General features: G+C 39.2%; 1 protein-coding gene across 1 annotated transcript; it reads left to right on the forward strand.

The window, feature by feature from the left end:
- The first annotated feature begins 3,369 nt into the window (after positions 1 to 3,369).
- fgf5 (fibroblast growth factor 5) lies at positions 3,370 to 8,986 on the forward strand. The gene is made up of 3 exons (XM_073063990.1): positions 3,370 to 3,640; positions 4,689 to 4,792; positions 7,319 to 8,986. Exons 1-3 carry the CDS (start codon positions 3,370 to 3,372, stop codon positions 7,667 to 7,669), a joined length of 726 nt encoding a protein of 241 aa, XP_072920091.1. The 3' UTR covers positions 7,670 to 8,986.
- Positions 8,987 to 23,372: the final 14,386 nt, after the last annotated feature.

Raw genomic sequence — 23,372 nt, forward strand, 5'->3', positions numbered from 1 at the left:
GTTTGCTATGCAATTACTATGCCACTTTTTGACTGAGACTTTGACAGTAAAGCAATACAAAAGTGAATAAATCTAAGCTGAAAGCCAATGTGAGTCTGGAATCCAGTGGAATTAAATGGTGAGAGATCCCTCGGTTATTTGGTGGAGCATTCTCCTAATTTGATACATCTGATCTCTCTGTCCAGTGTGGTATGAAACTAGATTTCAAGAATGCTCTGTGAAAGGCACACATGCACAGATGTCTCTCTGTGTGAGTTGGGGGCAATTCAAAACCTATCATTTGTATTCTGTTACTATCATCTCCCAATTTGAGACATCAAAAATAATTAATTGGCAGTAAAATGGCCTGTAATCAGCACAAAGAGACAAATTCTTTCTTTCTTTAACAGTAGCCACTAACAAAAGAAACATGAATCTAAAGATGAAATAGTGATTACTACTGTCTCACTGCTGCACAGTAACTGAAATGCTCCCGCACATATTCACACATAGCCTTTACGGCATGTAGCTGGAATTAGATGCAGCTAGAAAAAGTTTATGAAACGTAAAAGATTTTCTTTGTTGTATCGATTTCATTTTACCCTTCAATTAATAAATAAAATGGGATTTTAAGTTGTCATTCTAAATATTCATAGTATACATATTACAAAATAAAACATTTTTCAGGCCATGTAATTCCTACTCAGAGAAATGGCTGGTCCCTGCAACTGTAAAAAAAATAGAGGGAGCATTGGTGATTACACTCAAATGTTTTGGTGAATAAGCAACACAACTAGCCACAAAGCATCCTCTCACCTTTTTCAGATGCAGCCTTTTTTCTAATATATTTGTTGATATAAAAGGAGATGCCCATAATTTTGAAACTCTTCAAATTCTATTGGTCCTTTGAAGTTATTTGAAATATTGCAAGGCCCATGTGCTTTGCACACCCACCACACTCACCGTTTTTATGTTACTTTAAACAAGACTGTTGCCTTTGTGCTAGAAATGGTCCGCTTTGCATTTAGCTCATACTTGTTACTGGGTGGAAGTGCTTGAGCTTCATAACTCAGGCAGAAGACAAAGGACTTTAACTGATCATTTTGGTTTCCATTGGCAATAATGGTCAGGCGTACAAAAGTGTTGTTTTAACTTGATGAATTAGGCAGTCTTTTTGGAATATGTATCTATAGTTACACATATTCAGACAATATCAAATTGAATGAGAAGTGAAAACCATAGCAACATGTTGGGCACAATCTTTGCATGAAGAGATGAAAATATTTTTCAAGGTAGTTGCTTTTTTTCTGATCTGTATGGGCTCCATTCAACAAAAAAAGCTAAATTTGTCCTAATTTTCCTTTAATATTATCTGGGTTGCAATGACCTCATTGTTTTATGTATTTCAACAGGTCAAAAATTGAAAGTTATTCAATATTCTGTATTAAAACACTCCTTTAAAATCCAATCCAGTTTGCATATGCATTTTAAATAACATGTTGAATCTTTTTTCAATGAAATATTGTGAATGAACAGTATTTATATTTTTTAGCAGTCTATGTGGCTTATTTAAATTAACACATAACGTCTAGTTAAAATCCAGGACAAATGGGACATACTTTATCCAAATGATTCCATTTTGTTGTTAATGAAAAGTTGATCAGGGTTAGTTTTAAATAAGATTTTAAAGACACAAGAAGGCGGGGAAGATATGTGGTTAAACTGGGGAAAAAAAGACAACATAGGAAATGTTGCTTTCTTGGGTTACTTGATGAATGTTGTGTTTCATTAATCGTTCTCTTTGATTTTTTTTAGATCGGATGTTAAACTGTCTCTGAAGTAAGCAGAAACCTTAAGTTACATTTCTGACAAAATGTTAAAGCGAACGGTCCAAAAATTTACAATCAGAGCAAAAACATTCAATAAAAGTCACGATGGGCAGTGATTTTTTCTAATCATCTGAGGTACTTGTAGATCATTGCATGATGTTTCTTGGGAATATCACTGAACCGGGATGCACATGTACACCTTGGGCCAAGTGATGGCGCGTAGATCACTCGGATTACTAAAGAAAAGTTAATTTGAGTGTAGTATCAACTAATTTTTTTTTAAGTAAACGCTGCACCTTCTCATTTTATGCACCGTTGTTCGTGTAGTCATTCACAGCCCAACCGCAGGCTTTGGTTCTCCGCTTGTGTGCATATGTTCTTTGAGTATGCGGGTGTTCTCACATCCACCCCACTCCCCCACTCGTACCTACAACCTTAAGTCCTAGTTGAGATGGCTTGTCGGTTTTGATTTTAGTGTAAAGCCAAATCCAGCTTACTGCTAGGACTTCTCCAAACAGATTTAGGCACAAAGTTGAGCCGATCGATCTGTTTCCAGGAAGGTAATAAAGGCCAAAGATTTTTAAGGACACGCCTAAAGCTCTTTTGATTCGAGTTGGAACCAAATCTTATTCACCCGCTAAAGAAATTGTAATGTTCCCACGATCGAATCTAGGTGTGCTCTTAAGAGTCCGCATGTTCACTTTAGTAGGCCGAATGTGATCGATTTCACATTACTGTTAATAATCTTGCAAACACTGGAAAATGTAAAGAATATTTTATTATAAAATGTCAACCGATTTCACAGATACTGCATAATAACTATATATCAAATGAACTGACTGTAACGTTATCCTTACATTTTACTTGTCACAGGGGTTACAATGTCGAGTATTTAAACCCAAACTAAACTTTTTGTTAACCTGTAACTGCTTTATTTAAGCTATTCGGTTATGTGATACAAACCTGCGTATAGCAAACTTGTCGATATCGATCCACTGAGTAAAGTTGACTTTTTATTTCATACTGCGCTCTGTGGCCATTTATAAATCAGGCTGAAGTCTCTGGGGAGCGACTGGGTCATGAAAGATCATTGCGGTCCTTGGTTAAGAACCATTAGTTCGTTGTAGCCCGGAGTTTCGGCATGAAGTGACTCATTCGGGTGTCCCCTTTGGGACACTTTGCTGGTTGGTATGAATTATTTGTAGGTTTCTCTCACGATTAAAATTAGCCTCGTCGTGCGTGAAGTCTGTGCAGATGGTGTCCTGGCATTTTTGATATTATTGATGGCACTTTTCTCTTAACGAGTACTCTCTACATTTTGTATTAGACGCGACCATGCCCATTCTCCGGACGCTGCAGGATGAGAACCCGTCGTTCAGATCACAGGCAGGCATCTCGCAGTGAGATCATTTGTGTTATAAATATCCCCGTGCCAGCAGTAGCTTTTGCATGGAAATGCCTGGCGAACACGCCACAAACCGGCGGCAGTGCGTGGAGCAAGGGATCAGCAAAATGCGGGCATTGTCCTAGCAGAGAGCACTCGGAGAAATCTACTGGAAGAATGCGCCTTCACTTCCTCCTCCTCTTTGTGAATCATGCTGTCCGCTTCGCCTCGGGCCACGTCGAGCAGGTAGTGTCCGCAGAATCACTCCAGGGCACTGCAAACCGGAGCTCTTCAGCCATGCAGAGCCGCAGGTCACTAAGGAACGTGTACCAATGGAATAGGTCTGGGCCGCGCACTGGAAGACTCTATTGTAGAGTTGGAATTGGTTTTCATTTACAGATTCAGCCTGATGGCAAAGTCAGTGGCTCGCATGAAGCCAATCTGTTCAGTAAGTGTTTGTTCTAAATAAGCTCACGTGACAATAGCAGACCCTATTACCTACAATCATAAATAACGCAATATGCTCTATGGATTGCAATTTTCTATGAGGAAATCTCATAGAAATTACGCATGTGCATCGTGTTTCACAATAACTTCTCGCTGCCAATCTCTTTGCATGATTGCTCGTATTGCAAGTAAATTGTTTCGACCACTAAAATACTGCGCGTTTTGGAGGTCACGATAGGGTGTATAAATGTAAGAGTTGATACACTTGTTTATGTAAAGTAATAGGCAGCTAAATATTTTAATCTCCACCAACTTGTTTGCCTGTATGACTTATGTATTAAATAAACGTCGACACAATTTTGTTTGTTTTAACAGTGAAAGGTTAAGGAAATATATGCAACGTACAAAGAAAGTAACTCTATTGCTATTATTCTATCTCCACCTAACTGGAAATGGTGCATGTTTGAAAAGCTATTTTTGTTATAAAGATCGATTTTGTGATTAGTAGTTCCGGGGACAGGTTGTCTGGCTCGCGATTCGCCGTGGTCATGTTAAGCCGCTAAGTATGTTGTTAACAGGTGCAGGCTAAAGGGAATTGAGTGCTTGGAGAGATTGCGTTAGAACTTGGTGTGGTCGATTTGACCAGTTAATACCTGGAAATAATACAAATCAGAATTTATGAACACTTGAAAACGTCAAGAAGCAGAAATCATAGGACAGTCGTAATTGTTCAGAACTTTCTGCACAAGAGAGCTCTGCATTTTAAAGGCTGCGAGGCTCTGTGATCTGCAGTGTCACCATATCAAAGCCACAGTATAATCCGTGTAAGAAATAAAAAGGCAGCATGTTATACAGCGCGATTTTCGTATTTTACAAGATCAAATGGTTACAGACCTGCTAGTTGTAACGGGCTTCCCGTCATCAGTAGGTGAGCGTTGAAAAGAGCTTTAAACAGAGGAAGATTGCTGTTAGTCTTCCAGCAGCAGCCGGTAAGTAAGTTTTAGAAACCCGGCATTAAAATATCTTTCCTGTGAATATTTCACTTCCAGGTATTTTGGAAATATTCGCCGTGTCTCAGGGAATAGTGGGAATCCGTGGGATTTTTAGCAACCGTTTTTTAGCGATGAGTAAGAAAGGGAAACTCCACGCAACGGTGAGTATTAAATGAGGTCGCAACCATTTAAATTTGCACTGGGCTTGAAAATAGATTATGCCTCAAATTCCAGTGCACTGTGCGAGTGTACATGTCGGATATGAATTTTACAAACCCGTGAAATGCCTGCAGCCGCTCTCTTTTAAATGAGTTGCTTAAAATGAAACTTAGGTTATGTCGAGAAACTGACTGAACACCCGCAGCTGAGAAGGATCTCTTTGATGCCCATTACTTCCACAAAGTTTCGTGCAGACCATGATAAATCAAACGTAAGAACTAAATTGAGAATATCTCTGCTGACCGCTCCCAAATCATTCCCTGGTTACTGTTGTATTCCATATTGTTATATATTACTCTGTTGTAAGACCAAGATCTGATGTTAAAGATGCACGAAAGCTTCTGAAAGCATGAACTTCCCCCAGTGCTTCCACACCAACTGTTAAGTTTTCTTTCTGGTACTGTGATCAACTCGATGCTAAAGCTCAAATCTAATTCGTTAAAGACTGACTAGTTTTCTCCATACGTAGGAGAAGCAGAGAGATTCGGTCACTGTAGAAACAGAGAAAAATATCTGATTGCATTAGGCATCAGGAAATATTCAGTTTGAAAGCAAAGCTTGCATATATAAAATCCTCTCGAACAAGCTTGCAGTTAAATTCTATTTAAATCGTGAAATTGTCCTGCCACCGCACTACCGTCTTTCAAAATATTACCAAGTAATTTCAACAATTCTTTGTCCACATTGCATTTTAATCTCAACTGTGTTGAAAGGCACTGGATGAAATTGTATTGTACATTCACAGATCTGATGGGTCGCTTCCGAGTTATACAACATAAATAGGATTTGTTGTACATATTTTACCAACTTTTTTCCATTGCCGCGCGTAGATTAAGCCTTGAATTTAAATTACGAGAGATTTATTTTCATATAGCTTTGGGTCACTTTGCAGAGTGTTATCTAGATAATAATCCAATGTATTTACTAGTTTGTACAACATTGTCAGGGCTCCTAACGAAATTAAACCATTCGAATCTGTCGCGGATTCTAAGCATGCAACTTGACATTTGACCTAAATTGCCTTCTGTTGGTGCTACTAATGCAATCAATAGTAAATGACTCGCGACTGCTTACTGGTCATGCTTGGGTGAAGTTTTGTGATTGCTTAATAAGTTTTGCAAGAACAGTGTTAATGTTTCGCCCGTCAGTCATCCTGGGTCTTTGTAGAACTCAATCGGCCCACTTTCAGCTGAAACGAGATAAAAGTCAATGATACAACTAATTCTGCAATCCCGCTAAACCGATTCGCATATGAAGTTGTAACGCTGCTCCAGTTCTTCGCTCCCTTATCTTGACTGGTCGTCTGACATGTCCCTTTTTTTTTGCAAAATACAGATGGCAACGTAATTAAATCGGTAAGTGGGTTCCTGGGATATTGTATTCCAGCATTTACGTGTCCTAGCAATTATCAACCGCCACAGAGAAGAGATTTTCTTTTAATTCCTCTGGAGGATTTGGCACATTTTGAAACGCTGTAATATTCACTCTGCATTAATTGCATTTTTGACTGCCTCGGGCGTGGAAATGGAACGTATCACGGAATAATAATTTCATATAGAAGTTTAAGATAACTTCCCTTTCTGATTTTGACCTACAAGCTTAAAACTAAACTGCTATTTTTCCATCAAAATTCCAAAAAAATAGGTATTTTTCAAATTGAATGCCACCACTGGAAATAGGCAGACAATAGTTGTCATTAATTGACATCTATTAGCTTCTGGAAATTGACTTCTGTCATATTATTACAAAGAGCTTCTAAAGAAGACTGGGACAGGTGCACGAGGAACTCAAAGATACAATTTCTGATATCTATTAAATTGTTCTAAGGTTACAAAAAGGCAAAGCTACCGCTACTGAGTCAGTTTTCTAAGGCTACTGCCAGATGTATATTTTCACATCTGTGACATTTGATCAAAACCATATCTACATTAAATACTCTTAAAGACTTGTATATCTTGAAAAATATGAGGTTGCCACGACTTCATTTTCCATCTATGAAGGTTTTCAACTTCCGAATCCCTGTTATCATTTTCCCGTAATCGGCGTGTGTTCGAAGCTCTTGTCCTTCATAACCTTTTGACAGACACATTACAAGGCAGTCGATTGTCATTAGCTAATTGCTGTTGCGTCTGCTCGAACGTTCAACGTGTTTCTCTGTCCACAGGTGCTGACTCGCTTATCGAGTATTTCCAGCAGTTTTATTTTTAATTGTTAGCGTAACAATTTACGGCAGGTCAGTTTGCCCTTAAATATACATTTGCGGACAAGCTGGTTAAACACGTTAGTGAGAAAGGAATCGAAAGATAAAGTGGTAAAGCGAGGTGAGATTACTGCATGGAGCATAAGTAACGGCATAGACTCTAGAAACTCAAAGGCTCACATCTGTGGGGTACTTATATGTTTTGTAAGTTATTGAGATATTTTCATAAAAACAAAGGCTAATTTTGTTTTCGCTTTTGCTTTTATAGACGAAGTTTACAGAGGATTGCAATTTCAAGGAGCGATATCAGGAGAACAGCTACAACACTTATGCCTCGGCCACGTATAAAAGCGAGAACGGTAGCCGCGAGTGGTACGTGGCTTTGAATAAGTGTGGCAAAGTTAAAAAGGGGAATAGTCCTCGGGTGAAACCTCAACACATTTCGACACATTTCCTTCCAAGGTTCAAGCAGTCTGAAAAAGAAAAGACTTTCAAAATTACTGGAAAGATTCCCGAGAAGAAAGCGCCACCCAAAGCTCCGAAATCTCCTCCTCCTGTAAAGGCCAGCAGGAAGTATGTGAATGTTATCAAATACAGGCCAAAATTCCGTTTTGGATAGCAGTGGGTGGACTTCACTCTTCTTATTCTCTTCGGGAGCCAGTGACTTTGGTGGGAAGCAGACGTGAAGCAGGCAGGATGACCATACTCCCCAGTGAGGCAAGCCATCCGCGAAACCCAAAGATCGCGCCCAGTACCGGCAGCGTGAAATAAAGGTCTTTCATTGTTGTAAGTAGATGCTGTATCAGCACTGGAGACGGGAAACTCAACGGGGACAATGGAAAAACTGTTTTTTTGTGGAAGAATATTTCCCGGTTTGTATTCAAACCTTAGTGGGGAAAACACGCTGGAAATATGCATTAATTTTAATTGGGAAAATGTTTTCAGTTGGTGTGTTTCTTCTAGGAAGATGTGTTCGTTTTAACAGAAAACGCAAAGGGTTACCCGTGGCATTGAAAAGGGTTTGAAAGCTATGAAATGCTTAAAGATGTATAGTGTATCTCCTTTCCCAGAGACTTGCAGTTCTTGCTGTTTATGCGTCCCATCTCTACGATGGACATCACTGGCACGGTATAATTTACACAGACTCCTGTTTGGGAGGCTGGAGCAATGGTTAAACTCCAGGCACACGACCCCTGAGACCGCCTTCCCGACTGAACAGGTGGAAGGATGAACTGAAGACAGTCAATTAAACTATCACTTTGGAGTTCGGATGTTTAAAATACCCCTGTCATGATCCTAGCATTCCACTGTGTACAGACCTGAAAGGACTTGATAAAGAAAAAACACACACGCTTTGGGAGTCTGCGTCTGTCTACAGGTGTATCGAGTGGCAGGCATCAACGTCACGGACCATTATTACACACTGTCATCAGAAACGCTCATTTGGCAAAAACCTCTCCTGGGACTCGTATCCGGAAGGTAACGGTTCCTGTGGTAGACATTGCATTAAAACAAATGCCTTATTGGATACGAGGACACGTTATTCTGAGAGTTTACATGCTTGAACTTCACTTGGGAATCGGTGACTGCTGTCCTTCCCGATAATAAGCATCGAGGAACATTCATTTATTTAACGTGCATGCACTCTTTATTACACGCCTTCAAATATCTTGAGGTATTCTTTGACAAAGGTATTCAACATATGTAATGTATTAACTTTGTTTACATCCAGGAATTTGATTGTTGTCTCTAGGTTCAGATAATCTAATTAAGGAGGTTGTCTTGCTGAATGATATCCAGATGGTTATTAAGATATGTAAAACTGGAATGTATATTTTCTCTTTGCCTGCTTGATTTTACGGGCAATATTCTGTAAAAAAAAAGAGCACTAGTGTCTATGTGCAGAAATTGATTAATGAATGTTTATTAAAAAATCTTGAAGAATCAGATTTTATTTCCATTGGATGCTGTTTTGAGAATACCAATTAAAAAGCCCATTCTCTTTCTTTTTATCTTTCGGAAATTTTGAGTAATTCTGTATGTTTATAGTTTAATCTACTGGACCTGAACGGGACAAATGATAGTGCAGTGAAGTATCACATTGGACCTAACAGGAACATTCACCTAGTGACCTATCATCTCAAAGCTGAGCCTTGAATTTGACTCTGTATTGCATGTAGTAAGTAATTGGTAAATCTTAAATTACATCATTAATTAAATCACTCCACAGGGAGTGATTTCCTGACCACAACTTCTCTATCCAGAATGAAATGTGAGGAAAATATTGTTTGTTCTTTTTACCAAATATTTTAAATCTGCATTTTTGAACCACCTCCTGAGGGAAGGAGCTTTTCTCTAATTGCTGATTGAAGCCTGCCTTGATCATGTATTGCTTTACCTGACCTTCTCTCAGCCTGTTTTGTTCCACAAAACATAATCCCATCTTTTCCTATCTAAATTTGTTGCTGAAATCTATTTATTCCAGGAAGCATTCAATTGTTTTTCTCACACTGGGGATTTCAAATCCTTCCTTAAATGTCTTGATCAGGATTGAAACCAATACCCTGCTTGGGGCTCACATGAATCTTTTATAACTGCATAACTTAATCTTTCTGCTCATTTATGAAACCTGGGATCCCATGTGCCCACATGTCCTGTGACCTCCTCTGGTTTAGGCACGTAAATGTCCAGGTCCCTTTTGTTTCTGTACACCATTCAGAGCTACAACATAGAATTTATTGTAATGAGCTTATGAGAAATAAAGGGAATTGCAATTTTGATAATCAAGCACCTATAAATCCTACTCCAATTAGTCAGCTCAAGTGTTTAAAGTAAGGAGCATGCCCAGATGAATTAATAATTTCATGACAGAATATGGATAAATCAGCCCGAGAGCCTGGAATACTTGGATCTTATAAAGCAGAATGTGGCCAATTCACCTATCAGATCTATGCAGACACCTTTAGTCCCATTTCCCTTCTGGTTTTGCTGTACCCCTGCAACTTATTCCCTTTCATATATGCACATAAATACTTCTTCAATTTTTCATTAGCCTACACAAAATGGTAATTACAACATCCAACTAACATTCCAGTATACATTTGCGATGTAGGAGGAAACCAAAGTTTCACGAGGAACCCGATAGTTCTGGAAAGAATATATAAATTATGCATAGGAATCCTGAGGCCATTTTTAAACCCATGTCCCGCAAGCTGTGTCAGCAAATGTGCAAATGTGTGTACCCCAGCAGCATGCTGTCCAGTATTGGGTGAATTATTAATGCTAAAGTAAGTGATTATGATAATCATAATATAACAGAATTTCAATTAAAATTTCAGAGCAATATAGTTACATATGAAATGTTGGACTTAATATTTATCCAAAGTCAATTACATATATCTTTGGTATGAAATAGCTGGTTGTTAGGAAAATTGTTATCATACATATGGGAGTAGATAAGTCTGTCTCGAAATGAAAAGCATTTTAAAAACATAATTTTCAAAAATATTAGTTCCTTTGAATAAAATTCCACTGTAAAAATAATATAGGCATTCCTGTCTAGAAAATTTTAATGTTAGCATTGCATTTGAAAATGAAGCTTATGATATTAGTCAACAGTTTCAAGTAGCAGGGGATTGGGCAGTTTTTAAATCATAGAATATAGAATACAGAACAGTACAGCACTGTACAGGCCCTTCGGCCCACAATGTTGTGCCGACCCTTAAACCCTGCCTCCCTGATGAACTATCAATAACTCCAAAAGACTGGAAGTAGCTTAAATACTGAAAGGCTTTTATTAGCAGTAAAACGGAGCACGTCCATGCCGGGTGACTGCCCTGGACTGTGGGAGGAGCAGTGACACAATCACCTTTATCCAGGGGTCTGAGGGAGGAGCCACAGGGACAGTCAGCAGAGGGGCGTGTCCAGACAGATATACATGGTTTACCACACTCCCATCTTAAATTCCTCCATATACCTGTCTAGCAGTCTCTTAAATTTCACTAGTGCATCTGCCTCCACGACAGACTCAGGCAGTGCATTCCACGCACCAACCACTCTCTAAGTAAAAAACTTTCCTCTAATTTCCCCTTGAACTTCCCACCCCTTGCCTTAAAGCCATGTCCTCTTGTACTGAGCAGTGGTGTCCTGGGGAAGAGGCGCTGGCTGTCCACTCTATCTATTCTTCTTAATATCTTGTATACCTTGTATACCTGTACCTTTTAGTATCTTGTATAATATCAGCAATAGTAATTTCCATGTGTCCATGCCCAGTCAGAGGCCACTTGTCCCATGAAGTCTATGTCAACTCTCAGGCCAATGCCATCCCCCCATTTATCTTCTCAGTAAAGCATTCTTCTCTTATTCTCAGCAACCGTCTCCAGATTCTACAAATCACCTACACCCTAGGGGAAATCCAGAGTGGCCAATTAATATACGAACCTGCATGAAGGAGCCAGAGCAGCTGAAGCTCGGGAAATCCACATGCAGACAAGATGGGCAGAGAGGATTGAACTTCGGTGACTGCAACTACAATAACAACAGGCAACAGCTCCACTGACTGTGACTCTGTTGTAATGAGAAATAGTGAAATACAAGACAGAATAGAAAATAGAGCATAAAAGTTATAATAGAAATAAACAATTCATATAAGTTCATATGATGCATTTTGGAAGGACAAACCAGAAGACTGAGTACAGGATTAATGGTCAGTTACTTAAGAGTGTGGATGAACAAAGGGACCTTGGGGTTCAAATCCATACATCCTTCAAGGTCGCTGCACAGTTAAGAAGGCCTATGGGATGCAGGCTTCATTAACAGGGGGATTGAGTTCAAGAATAGAGAGGTCATGTTGCAACTCTACAAATCTCTGGTGAGACTGCACTTAGAGTATTGTGTTCAATTCTGGTCACCTCATTATAGGAAGGATGTGGAAGCTATGGAGAGGGTGCAGAGGAGATTTACCAGGATGTTGCCTGGATTGGAGAACAAGTCATATGAAGGAAGGTTAGCAGAGCTGGGACTTTTCTCTTTGGAGTGTAGAAGAATGAGAGGGGACATGATAGAGGTCTACAATATTATGAGAGGCATAGATAGGGTGGCTAGTCAGTATCTGTTTTCCAGGGCACCAATAGCAAACACCAGAGGGCATATGTACAAAATTAAGGGAGGGAAGTTTAGGGGAGACATCAGGGGTAAGTTTTTTACACAGAGGGTTGTGAGTGCCTGGAATAACTTGCCAGAGATGGTGGTGGAGGCTAAAACATTAGGGGTATTTAAGAGCCTCTTGGACAGGCACATGGATGAAAGAAAAATGGAGGGTTATGGGGTAGTGTGGGTTTAGTACTTTTTTTTAAGGATTATATGGGTCGGCACTACATGGAGGGCTGAAGGGCCTGTACTGTGCTGTAGTATTCTATGGTTCTAAGTTTTTGTTTACATATGATTAAAAGTGGGAGAGTGCTGGGGTGGAGCTATGTCTCCACCAAAGGAGGTGTAAGGCACCTCTTCCCTCTGCTAGTCTGCAGGTCACCCTCGGGAAAGTGTAGCACCTGCCTAGGCCCCCCACCCCCCAAACCTGATCAGGGTCACTTGAAGCCATGGGAGCAAATGGTGGATGGTTGTATTAGTAGCTGGTTCATATCACAAGTCCTGGTTATGCAACCACTGTCACCAGGCAGACAATCTGTGAGTGGGGTTGCCCGTCATGTAAAGACACTGCCAAGAACAACCATAGTGATGACAATGATCACCTATCTCATATGGCACAGCACATAAAGATGATAAAAGTAAGATATTAGCAAAAATAAATATGGACTTCTTAGAGGCCAGGATAGGAGAATGTATAACGGGAAATAAACAAATGATAGAGATTAAACATGAATATTTCATATTTGATATGTAAAAAAACTAAATCACTAATTATGGGAAATGAAGAATGAGAAATTGAAAGTAATTTGTGTTAGTAAAAATTAATTAGGAATTTGAAGGGACAGATACTCACCAAGTCCCTTGTGTCTGATGTCCTCTCAATGATGAGACAGCCGGCTGGTGGCGCAATGGCACCAGTGCCGGACTCCGGAGCGAAGGCTCCCAATTCCGAATCCAAGTCGAGCCACTTCTGAGCACGCTTTACATCTGTGCCAGGTTGAGCACCAAGCTAGCTACTCGGCCTCGTGAAAAAAACAAGGGTCGAGTCAGGAACGTTCATACCATGACCCAGTTAATCCGAAAGGAGACCAATCGTGACACCACGCACCAGACAAGAACGGCTAACTGTCTGTTGCAACATGCTAAAGAAAAACAACGATGAGACTAAAACTCACCAAGTCCCTTGGGTCTGATGTCCTCACATGACTTTTTTGAAGAGATAAATAGAAAACAAATGAATGCATTTACCTGGATTTTCCACACACTCCTAGATTCTAGAAAGGTACTAACATATCAGAGGCATAAAATGTAAAGCTGGTGCTCGTAAGAGGGAAAGAGTAAAATAAGGAACTAATAGCTATTTGGTCTGACAGCATTCATAGATAAAATATTAGATAATATAGTTATGGAATTTGAAGAGTTAACATAAAAAGGAAATTGTGTTTGAAAAATCTATTTGAGGATTTTGGGAGTGAAGCACTGAAGGTAGAAAGGGGAAGAAGCAGCTGATGTACTGTATTTGGATTTAATGAAGACATTTAATATATGATGCTGAACAGTAGGTTGATACTCAGAATTTGGGGATGGGACTTTGATCAGTATATATTGGTGTGTGTGGGCTGAGAACTGGATGATAGACAGACAACAGAGCAGAAACAAATACATGAAATTAGCTGAGTGCTGAATTGTCTTCCACTGCTTGCAATCCATATTAAAGGCTTAGATGTGGGAACCACTCTGCTTTCCTCCTTTTTTCCATCCTTCCTTACTTTCTTTTATTCCCAGTTCTACAACACATTTGACATGATGTAATCATTGAGATAGATCAATAACCTCTGGGTGCCTGTATCTAGCTTATTTTCCCCACTTGTGACCCAGCGTAACTCCATTCTAATACAGGGTTTTGACCTGAAACACCGACAATTCCTTTCTTCCCCCAGGCCCCACAGATGCTGCTTGGCCTGCTGAATTCCTCCAGCAGATTGTTTGTGGAACCCATCACAGACTTGGGTTTGGCCTTGTGCAGCATAAGCATCGTTAACTACATTCACATAAATGCTTATCAGCCAATAAGGAAGGCATGTCACATGCTATTCTCCCCACACAAGGAGGTTCACTGTAACTGAGAGTGAATATTTAGAAATTATTGTATATCTGCTAATGGAATACATAATATGTGCCAAAATTGGCACTGGTATTGTAGTGGAGGATAGTCACTGCCCTGTCACAGACATTTTTTCAGCCTGCTCATGCTGCACCAATATTAAAAATATCTCCTTTTGCTCTATCCTTTCTCCCCTGATTCAGTTCTTTCCCACTGTGATACTTCAGACACCCTCCCCCATTTTAACAATTTCTACTTCCCTAGTCCCAATCAGTTTATCTGCACCATGGTTGTACAATCCCTCTATACCGTCATTCACCATCAGAAGAATTTGATGACCGCCTGCTTCTTTCTCAAGCAGGCACCTAACCAGTTCTTCTCCACCAACACACATATTTGACTGGCTGAATCTATCCTTCGTTAAGCAACTCTTCCGTCATCACATCTCAGACAAGGAATCCGTGAATATTGAAGCACCTTTGATGAACATTGAAAAGCCAAGTCCTGGTGTAGGATTGGAATCTAAAATGTCAGCATTTCCTTTCATCACAGAGATGCTGCTCAACCCACTGAGTTTCTCCAGCAGGTTGTTTGTTGCTTCAGATTTCAGTCTCTTGTCCTCCATTGAAACACATTTGTTATAGTGGCTCACATGGACAGTCTGAGTACACAGGCCACAGTCACTCAGAATTAGTATCGTTAAGCTTGAGCCCCAAGATACACAAATATTCCCTATTGCTGAAGTAAGCTTGATGTAGGCCAATTAACATGGCCCGTTGTCTGTAAGTTTGCCAGATGTATACAAGGAAGTCTCATGGTCATGTCGGTTAACAAACCACAACTCTTGAGCACCCTTTTACTGTGCGCCTGTAGCCCTCAACAGGAGACCTCCCTTTTTGTTTACTAAATTGTTCCTTTTAATGTCAAAACTTGAATACTCCTTGGAGTTTGCATATGAGTCGTTGCCTGGAAGACTGGTCTTTGTTTGTATTAGTGATTGCTAATGACATAATTTTGAAAAATGTCTAACAATGCCTAACAACCTCCTGTACTATTACACTGAGGTCCAACACAAGTTCTAGGAACAACATTTTATTTTTCATTGGGCGCATTGCAAGCTGAGCATCCAGTATTAAATTCTCCACTTTTGCATGACTCTCTCTATCTTCTGTTTGCTGCAGGGCAGGTCAGTTTTGTATGCCATCATTCATTTTTCTTTCATTTGTATAATCAGATATGTCCATACAGACCAGACAATGCAAAGCTACTCAAACTTTACAGCATTAGAAATATATTATGCAGACAAAGGAGATTATCATTGTCTTAACAACTACATTATTTCACGTGAACAGGGCAATTCCCTTTGTTCCATTCTTTGCCTTCCCCCACATTCTGGGCTTCCTAAACAACCTCACCTTATCACTCAATTCTGGTGAAGAGCAGACCTGAAATGTTAACTGTCTGTCCTCCCACAGATGCACCCAACCTGAGCTTTTGGAGTATTTTCTATTTTTATTTCCGAGTTACAGTGCCTGCAGTTATTTTGATTTTTCACCAACACACTTGACAGCCAGGAAGCCTGGAGGTGGAGCCAATTCAATGACAGCAGCTGTCTGACTACATAGATAAAGCTATAATTTTGTGGCTACTGGCTCTCAGGCTTTTTGTTGATGACTGAGCTGGGGGCTACTCTGGAATTAATATTATTGCCCAGGGCAAAGACTCATCAATTTTTGGGCCACAGAAAATATATCCCAATATTGTGGTCCACCTGCCTTCCTTCCATTATAGTCACAAGCTAGGTGTTAAAATATAAACATGCAAAAGTCTCTCAGTAATGGAGAGGTATATATAGGAGTGTGTTGTTGATAACCTGGACTGTTTAAAACTAGCCAGTCACTCAATTTTTAATGCATACATTAAATCTGGTAAAAGGAGATAATGTTTCAAATATATTAGCTGAGATCTTCTTCTGACCTTTGGGAATTTTATTTTGGATTGTTGTTTGTTTGCTTTCAAATATGAATATATGACAGACTTATTAATGTAACTCAATAAAGATTAAATGCTGCAGTTATCTAAAAAATAATGTACAATATTCATCTCCATTGTGTCCAGCCTGCATCCAAAAGATAAGGTGAAGCAGAAACCTCTGCAATAAATTAACACTTACAAATTACACATTTTGTTTTAACTAATTCTGCAGGAGGAGATTAAATCTTATTTTTAAAGTGGACAGATTCCTTAACTTGATACTGTAAAGGCACCGAATAGGATTATTGTTTTATTGGTTAAATAGTGATATCTACTTAGAACTATTAAGTGAACCTTAAAATTAGGTAGGATCTTAAATTACTGCTGGCCAGCTACAGATAGAAAAATGTCGTTCATAATATAAGTGTGTGCTGTGGGTTAAACCACAAGTCTTTTCTCAAATATCTGGATCCAAATGGCTGACACTTGCTTTAGGCTCAATTACAGTTCTAAGTAAAACATGAGACCCAAAATAAATGCTTAGCTTGTATAATTTTATCAGAAGAAAATTAGAGACATGCAGATCAATAGTGATGAATAAGACAGAAAGGCTCTACAAAAAATCTATATCCATTAACAAAATTAATGTCTTGTAAGTGAAACTGAAAACTAAAGAAATTTACAATAGAAGTGGCATTAAGCTATTTGGCTCCTTGTACCTGCTCCATCATTTAATCATGTTAATATTGTATCTCCACATATTTTGTTACTCTATCTTCATGTGACTGAAAAATAAATTATTTTAGAAATATTCCAGATTACCACCAATATTTTAAGTTAAATTTTTATATTTTCAGATATTTAATCTGAATTTGGAGTAGACAAATGATTCTTTATTGTTTGAAGCAGATAACGTTTTGAATCCTGGTCAATCCCTTATTCAGCATCACCAAAATAGATTATTTTATTAATACCTCATTGGTGATTATGTGTGAAGTGTAATGCCTAAATTGGCAACTCTATTTCCTACTTCATAGAATATATTAAATTTCAAAAGTGATGGCTGTAAGGTGCCTTGGGAAGTTCTTGATCAGTGCAAATCCTTCTTTATTTCTTCGGTTACCAACTCAGCTGGTGTGAGATGTTTCATAAGGATGCTTTAAATATTAAACACATTACATTTGTGTTTACTTTCCTGTGCACATTTTAACCCCTCTGTTTTTTCTACCCTCAACTTTAACAAAGAGGTTGATTTGTAATGATAGTCAGCCTGCAGTCAACAGAAGATACGTTGCTAAACTAGACTGAACTGAACTAAACTGACATTGCTAGACTGTTTCAATGACTTTGTGGTTTGAAGTTTTATATTCTGTTTCCTTTTTCTGCTTATTTTTGCTGTTTGCATGATTGGTTCTTTTTTTTGTGCATTGGGTATTCGATGTTTTCTTTGAACAACGTGGTTGTCTATGGGAAGATGAATGTCAGGGTTATATACTACACACATACTTTGATAATACATGTATTTTGAATTCTGAATCTTTGAACTACAGCATACAACCATATGCTCTTTTAAATGCATTTTTAGGCATAAAAAATTCTGTATATGCACTCATGCCTGGAAGAAACCCAATTTTATAAAAGCCCTGCAATTAAGAGAAATGAATGGTGGCATCCATTGGTCTCGAGAGACCATGGATCTGCGCCTGGAGTTTCCAGGGCGCAGGCCTGGGCAGGGTTGTATGGGAGACCGGCAGTTGCCCAAGCTGCAGGCCTTCCCCTCTCCATGCCACCGATGTTGTCCAAGGGAAGGGCACTAGGACCCATGCAGCTTGGCACCGGTGATGTCGCAGAGCAATGTGTTGTTAAGTGCCTTGCTCAAGGACACAAACAGGCTGCCTCAGCTGAGGCTCGAACCAGTGACCTTCAGGTTACTAGTCTGAAGCCTTGCCCACTAGGCCACGCGCCAACAAGAGAAATACTATAACCTAATATATAATTTCTTGTACACTTTAGTCAGTTCGAAGAACCTTAGAAGTACCAGATGATGGGAAAATGAGTGAGATAAACTTTTAGAAGTTGAGCATGCTTTTCATGTGTGACAGTATGGAGTATAGTATAAAATTAACCATAACTTACAGTCGACATTATCTTAAATTGATTCTCTGTTTTCTGTGTGGATGAATTACTTATGCATGGACAGCCATGGGTATTCATTAACCGTTGAGCTGTGCCTAGCTGATGCTATTGTATCAATGGAGTGTGAACACGAGATTCTGCAGATGCTGGAAATCCAGAATAACACACACAAAATACTAGAGGAGCTCAGTAAGTCAGGCAGCATCTATGGAGAGGAATAAACAGTTGACATTTTGGGCCAAGACCCTTAGTCAGGACATGGGAAGGGTCTTGGCCCGAATTGTCAAATGATTATTCCTCTCTATAAATGCTGCCTGACTTCCTGAGATTCTTCAGCATTTAATAGAGTGTAAATATCCTTTGAAGAAACTATGTAGACCCTGACAATAGCAGAAGATTTAATAATGGGAAATCTATCTCTATCCTGTACTGGGAAGAGAAGACAAGAGCAGATGTGTGGGAAATGGAGCAAATGCAACAGAGAGTTCAGGATGATGTTTTGAGGCATCAGCATGCAAGGACTTGCTAATGGAATGAATGTGACAGAACAAAGAAAGGAGTGGCATCATTACTGGAGGCAGGGTGAGAGGATATAAAGTCAATAGATGTGAATGACTAGTCTATTTCCTGAGACAGAGTCAGGGAGTTACAGAAAGGGAAACAACATGTAAGATGGGTCATGTAGATGTGAGAACAGGGTGGAAATTGACATTTCGTTATAAAATGATGAGGTTCTGTATGGCTGAAGCATATGGTACCAATGTAATCATCAGCATATCGAGGAACATTGGAGGTGTTATCCGAAACAAGCCTCAAACCAGGATTGGTCAATGCATCCATGTGTAGCCAGAGCTAATTGAGGTCCCATTGCTTTTAATCAGAAGAAAGTGAGTGGAATAAAAGGAGAGGCTGTTGAGCATGATGATAACTCCCACCAGTAGAATGAGTGCATAGATTGGGCTTCCATTTGACAAAGCCTGTGTCTTTCTTGACATGGGGGTGGGGTTTTAAAGGGATAGAACAAGAATGTGAAAATGAGCTGCTTGGGATTAGCAAATCAGAGAGTGTTAAAATGGTGGAGGGCATCAGATGTGCCGTGGATGCAATTGGGAAGGGTCAAAATAAAAAGAAGTAAGTTCAGTAGGGCAAAATCAGGGTCAAACAATAGATCTGTTGGGTCAGTCCTCCCAGGGGTGTATTTAATATTCAGTATTATTTGAGTAATATTGTAAATATATTGTTTGATTAAACATTCTCATTTGTTTAAATAATTTATTGTAGATTATATGTAAAAATAATGTGCATTGCTTAAGTCATGACACTACCATGTGATACATGTTTAAAGTAAACATGAAGTTAGATTCACATTTTAGACTCCCTTTCAATTAGTTTAATGTTTTGAGTTACAAAACATAATACCTCTTCCTCTCTTTTTCTAGAAATACCTTAATGGGTGGATTCTTTCAGCTGTCCATTACACTTGGTTCAGGTATTAAGCTAACTATTTCTTCTTCCCAATGCTACTTTTTTCTGCTATACTGTCAGCTTTTATGGCAAAGATGTCACAGCCACGGATTCGGCAGCACAGTAGATAAGGCAGTTGCGTTTGTGAATAAGCATGTGTCAGCTAATTATTATTTAATTGTGATGGTATTTAACTCCATACTTGTCGTCGTAGTGCTTGTCGAGACTTGGACAGAGCACAGGAATGCTTCACTGCCTGTTTGCTTTCGGCCTTCCCTGAGAAATTGGACTGTCGAGTCAACTAGTCAACTGGGCCATATCCGAACCTGGTGACAAAAGAAACTATCAAATCAATTACCAGTTAATGTATGCCCACAAGTTCATTCGTCTAATTATGGGAAGATGAGTTCAGATACATAAGGGTGTATATGACACTAACTACTTCTCCTTGCTACAAATCAACAGAAGTGCGCCTCAAGAATCCGCTGCTCTATTCCTTCTGTACTTATGGCTGTGTGGCTAGACACTGCTCAAAAGCTATCTATAAATTTGCTGATAGAAGCACTGTGAAAGGCAGAACTTCAGATGGCAACCAGGGAGTGTACAGGAGTAAGTCGATCAGCTGGTTGATTGGTATCACAATAAAAACCTCATACTCAGCTGAAGAACACAAACCAGTCATCATATAGAGGAGTTAATGGTGGAAAAGGTGTGCAGATTCAAATCCCTGGGTGTCAACATCCCAGAGGATCTATCCTGGGCCCAACACATTGATGCAATCAAGAAAAAGGCAAGCTGGCAGCTTTACTTCTTTGGGAGTTTGAGGAGATTTGGTTGCATCACAGTGTGGTATGGAAGGTGTAATGTGCAGGATCAAAAGGTGCTGCAAGAATGGTAGACTCAGCCAGCTCCGTGATGGACACAGCCCACCCCACCATCAAGAACATCTTTACAAGGTGGTACCTCAAGAGGGTAGCATCCAGCATTAAGGACTCTCACCGTCTGAGACATGCCCTCTTCTTATTATTATATTAGGGACGAGGTACTGGAACCTGAAGACCCACATTCAATGTGTTAGTAACAACTTTTTCCCCTCTCCCATCAGATTTCTGAATGGTCCATGAACACCACTTTGTTATTCCTCTTTTGTATTATTTTATTACTTATTTGTTGTAACTTATAATCATTTTTATATCTTGTATGATATTGCTGCCAAAGCAACAAATTTCATGAGATATGTCTTTGATGATAAACTTAATTCTGATTCTGAGGTATCAAAATATAAGAATAACAAAATATATTACTTTAACTCCTCACTTTGGCCTAAAAATGAAATATACAGAGTTAACAATCATTTTCTGGATATAAAATCTGTCATAGTTCTGCAGAAATACAGAACATTTTCTGAAAATAGATAAATAAATAGTGACCATTTTCTTCTTGCGAGCAGTTTTACAATGAAGCAGTATTGTGATGTTAGTGATATGGTTTATTTCCTGCTTAGTCATGTATATTTCAAATATTTAAAACTTTTTAATAAATAACAAACTATTTTTAAAATTCCCCACATATGAAAATATGCAAATACTGGATCATATAAGTGTGAAGATGTGAAGTTTGAAGATCATTTATGCTGTTTTGAATCCATGCCGTGAATTTATTATGTCATTTGAAGGTAAAAAAATACACCGGTACAAAAACAATTTCCCATTTAGTTACTGAATGGGCTAAAGTACAAAACTTTGTGCACCATGGGGTGGTTTGGTAGCGTAGTGGTTAGCACAGTGCTTTCAATACAGCCGACCTGGGTTCAATTCCTGTCACTGCCTCTAAGGAATTTGTATGTTCTCCCTGTGAGCATGTGGGTTTCCTCTGGGTGCTCAGTTTCCACCTACAGTCCAAAGACATACTGGTTAGTAGGTTAATTAGTCATTGTAGATTGTCCCATGATTACGATAGGATTAAGTTGGGGGAGTGCTGGGTGGCATAGTTCGAAGACCCATAAAGGCCTATTCCGCACTGTTTCCCAATAACTAAAAATAAAAATTATGTCAAACCAAAAGACAAATTCCAAGACCTGTATTCATCCCCTTTGTATTTACTAGGCTGACTTTCCTTAGGTGCAATACTGTATATTACCTTACCAACTCACTCAATTTGTAGATGTAGAAAATAGGAGAATCACCTATCTCAATGAATTCATAAGAATTAATACCCCCTCCCTATGTAAGGTCCAACGGTTTGGTACAGTCTCAAGAGGCCAAACCAAACTGAAGACAAATGAGCATTCAAGGCATGTCAGGGAAACGATAACAGAGAAGCACAAATCTGGGTAAGAGAAGACCATCTCAAAGATACTGAACATACCTCGGAGCTCAGAGCAGTCTATCGTGAAATGTGGAAAGAATGTGAAACCACAGCCCCATTGCCTAGGTCAGTATACTCCTCTAAACATAGTCACTGGAGAAGAATGGTGCTTATAAGAGAGGTTACTGTGTCACTAACAGTCACTCTGAGCGAACTGCAGAAGCCAGTCAGTGGCTGCAACTGGAGATGAATTTCATTCATTTACAATCTCTAAGGCCCTGTACAAAATGGGTATTAATGGAAGGGTGGTAAGGAAAACAACCCGGCTTAAAAAAGTATACCCTTGTTTAGAAGGACATAGAAAATCCTGTAAAGAAGTGGAAAAATATCTGGTGGTCAGATGAGACTAAGGTGGAACTTTTTGACTTCAGAATAAGTGGTATGTGTGGCCTAAGTCTAATTCTGCACATCAGCCAGGTAACACCATCCCTACTGTAGAGTATCGTGGAGGTAGCATCATATTATGGGGATGCTTTTTGGCAGCAGTGACTGAAAATCTGCTTGATGGGAAGGTGAATGCTGCTAAATACAGAGTGATCCTGGATAAAAATCTGCTAGCCTCTGCCAGAAAGATGAAACTGTGGAGGAAGTTTTACTTTCAGTGGGACAATGACCCAAAGCACACTGCCAAAGCAAACAGTGAAGAAAATTGATGTTCTTGAATGTTTCAGTCAGAGTCTTAACCTTAACCCCATCGAACATCTCTGGCAAGAGCTCAAGATTGCTCTCGACCGCCGCTCCCCAACTAACCTGGCATTTCTTGAGTAATCTTGCAGGGAGGAATGGGCAAATTGTGCTCCATCACAGTGTGCAAAGCTAATAGAGACTTATCCAAAAAGACAACTGGCTGTAATAGCTGTGAGAGGTTGTTCAACTAAGTAATGAGTAAAGGGGGATGACTACTTCTGAACTACTGACATTTCAGTTTTTGAATTTTTAGTTTTTCAATCTTTACAATTTTCCTTTTTTTGGGCTCTACAATGAAAAAAGGAGCATGTGATTCACAAATAAATTTCTCAGTAAAGTTGATCAAAATCCCTTCTTGTAATACTCATTTATGTGAACAAAGGTTTGGGGGCTGAATATTTTTACAAGACACTGTACTTGCTGATTCATCACTATGTCATCA

The sequence above is a fragment of the Hemitrygon akajei genome, chromosome 13 (assembly GCF_048418815.1).
Source record: "Hemitrygon akajei chromosome 13, sHemAka1.3, whole genome shotgun sequence".
Classification (NCBI taxonomy): domain Eukaryota; kingdom Metazoa; phylum Chordata; class Chondrichthyes; order Myliobatiformes; family Dasyatidae; genus Hemitrygon; species Hemitrygon akajei.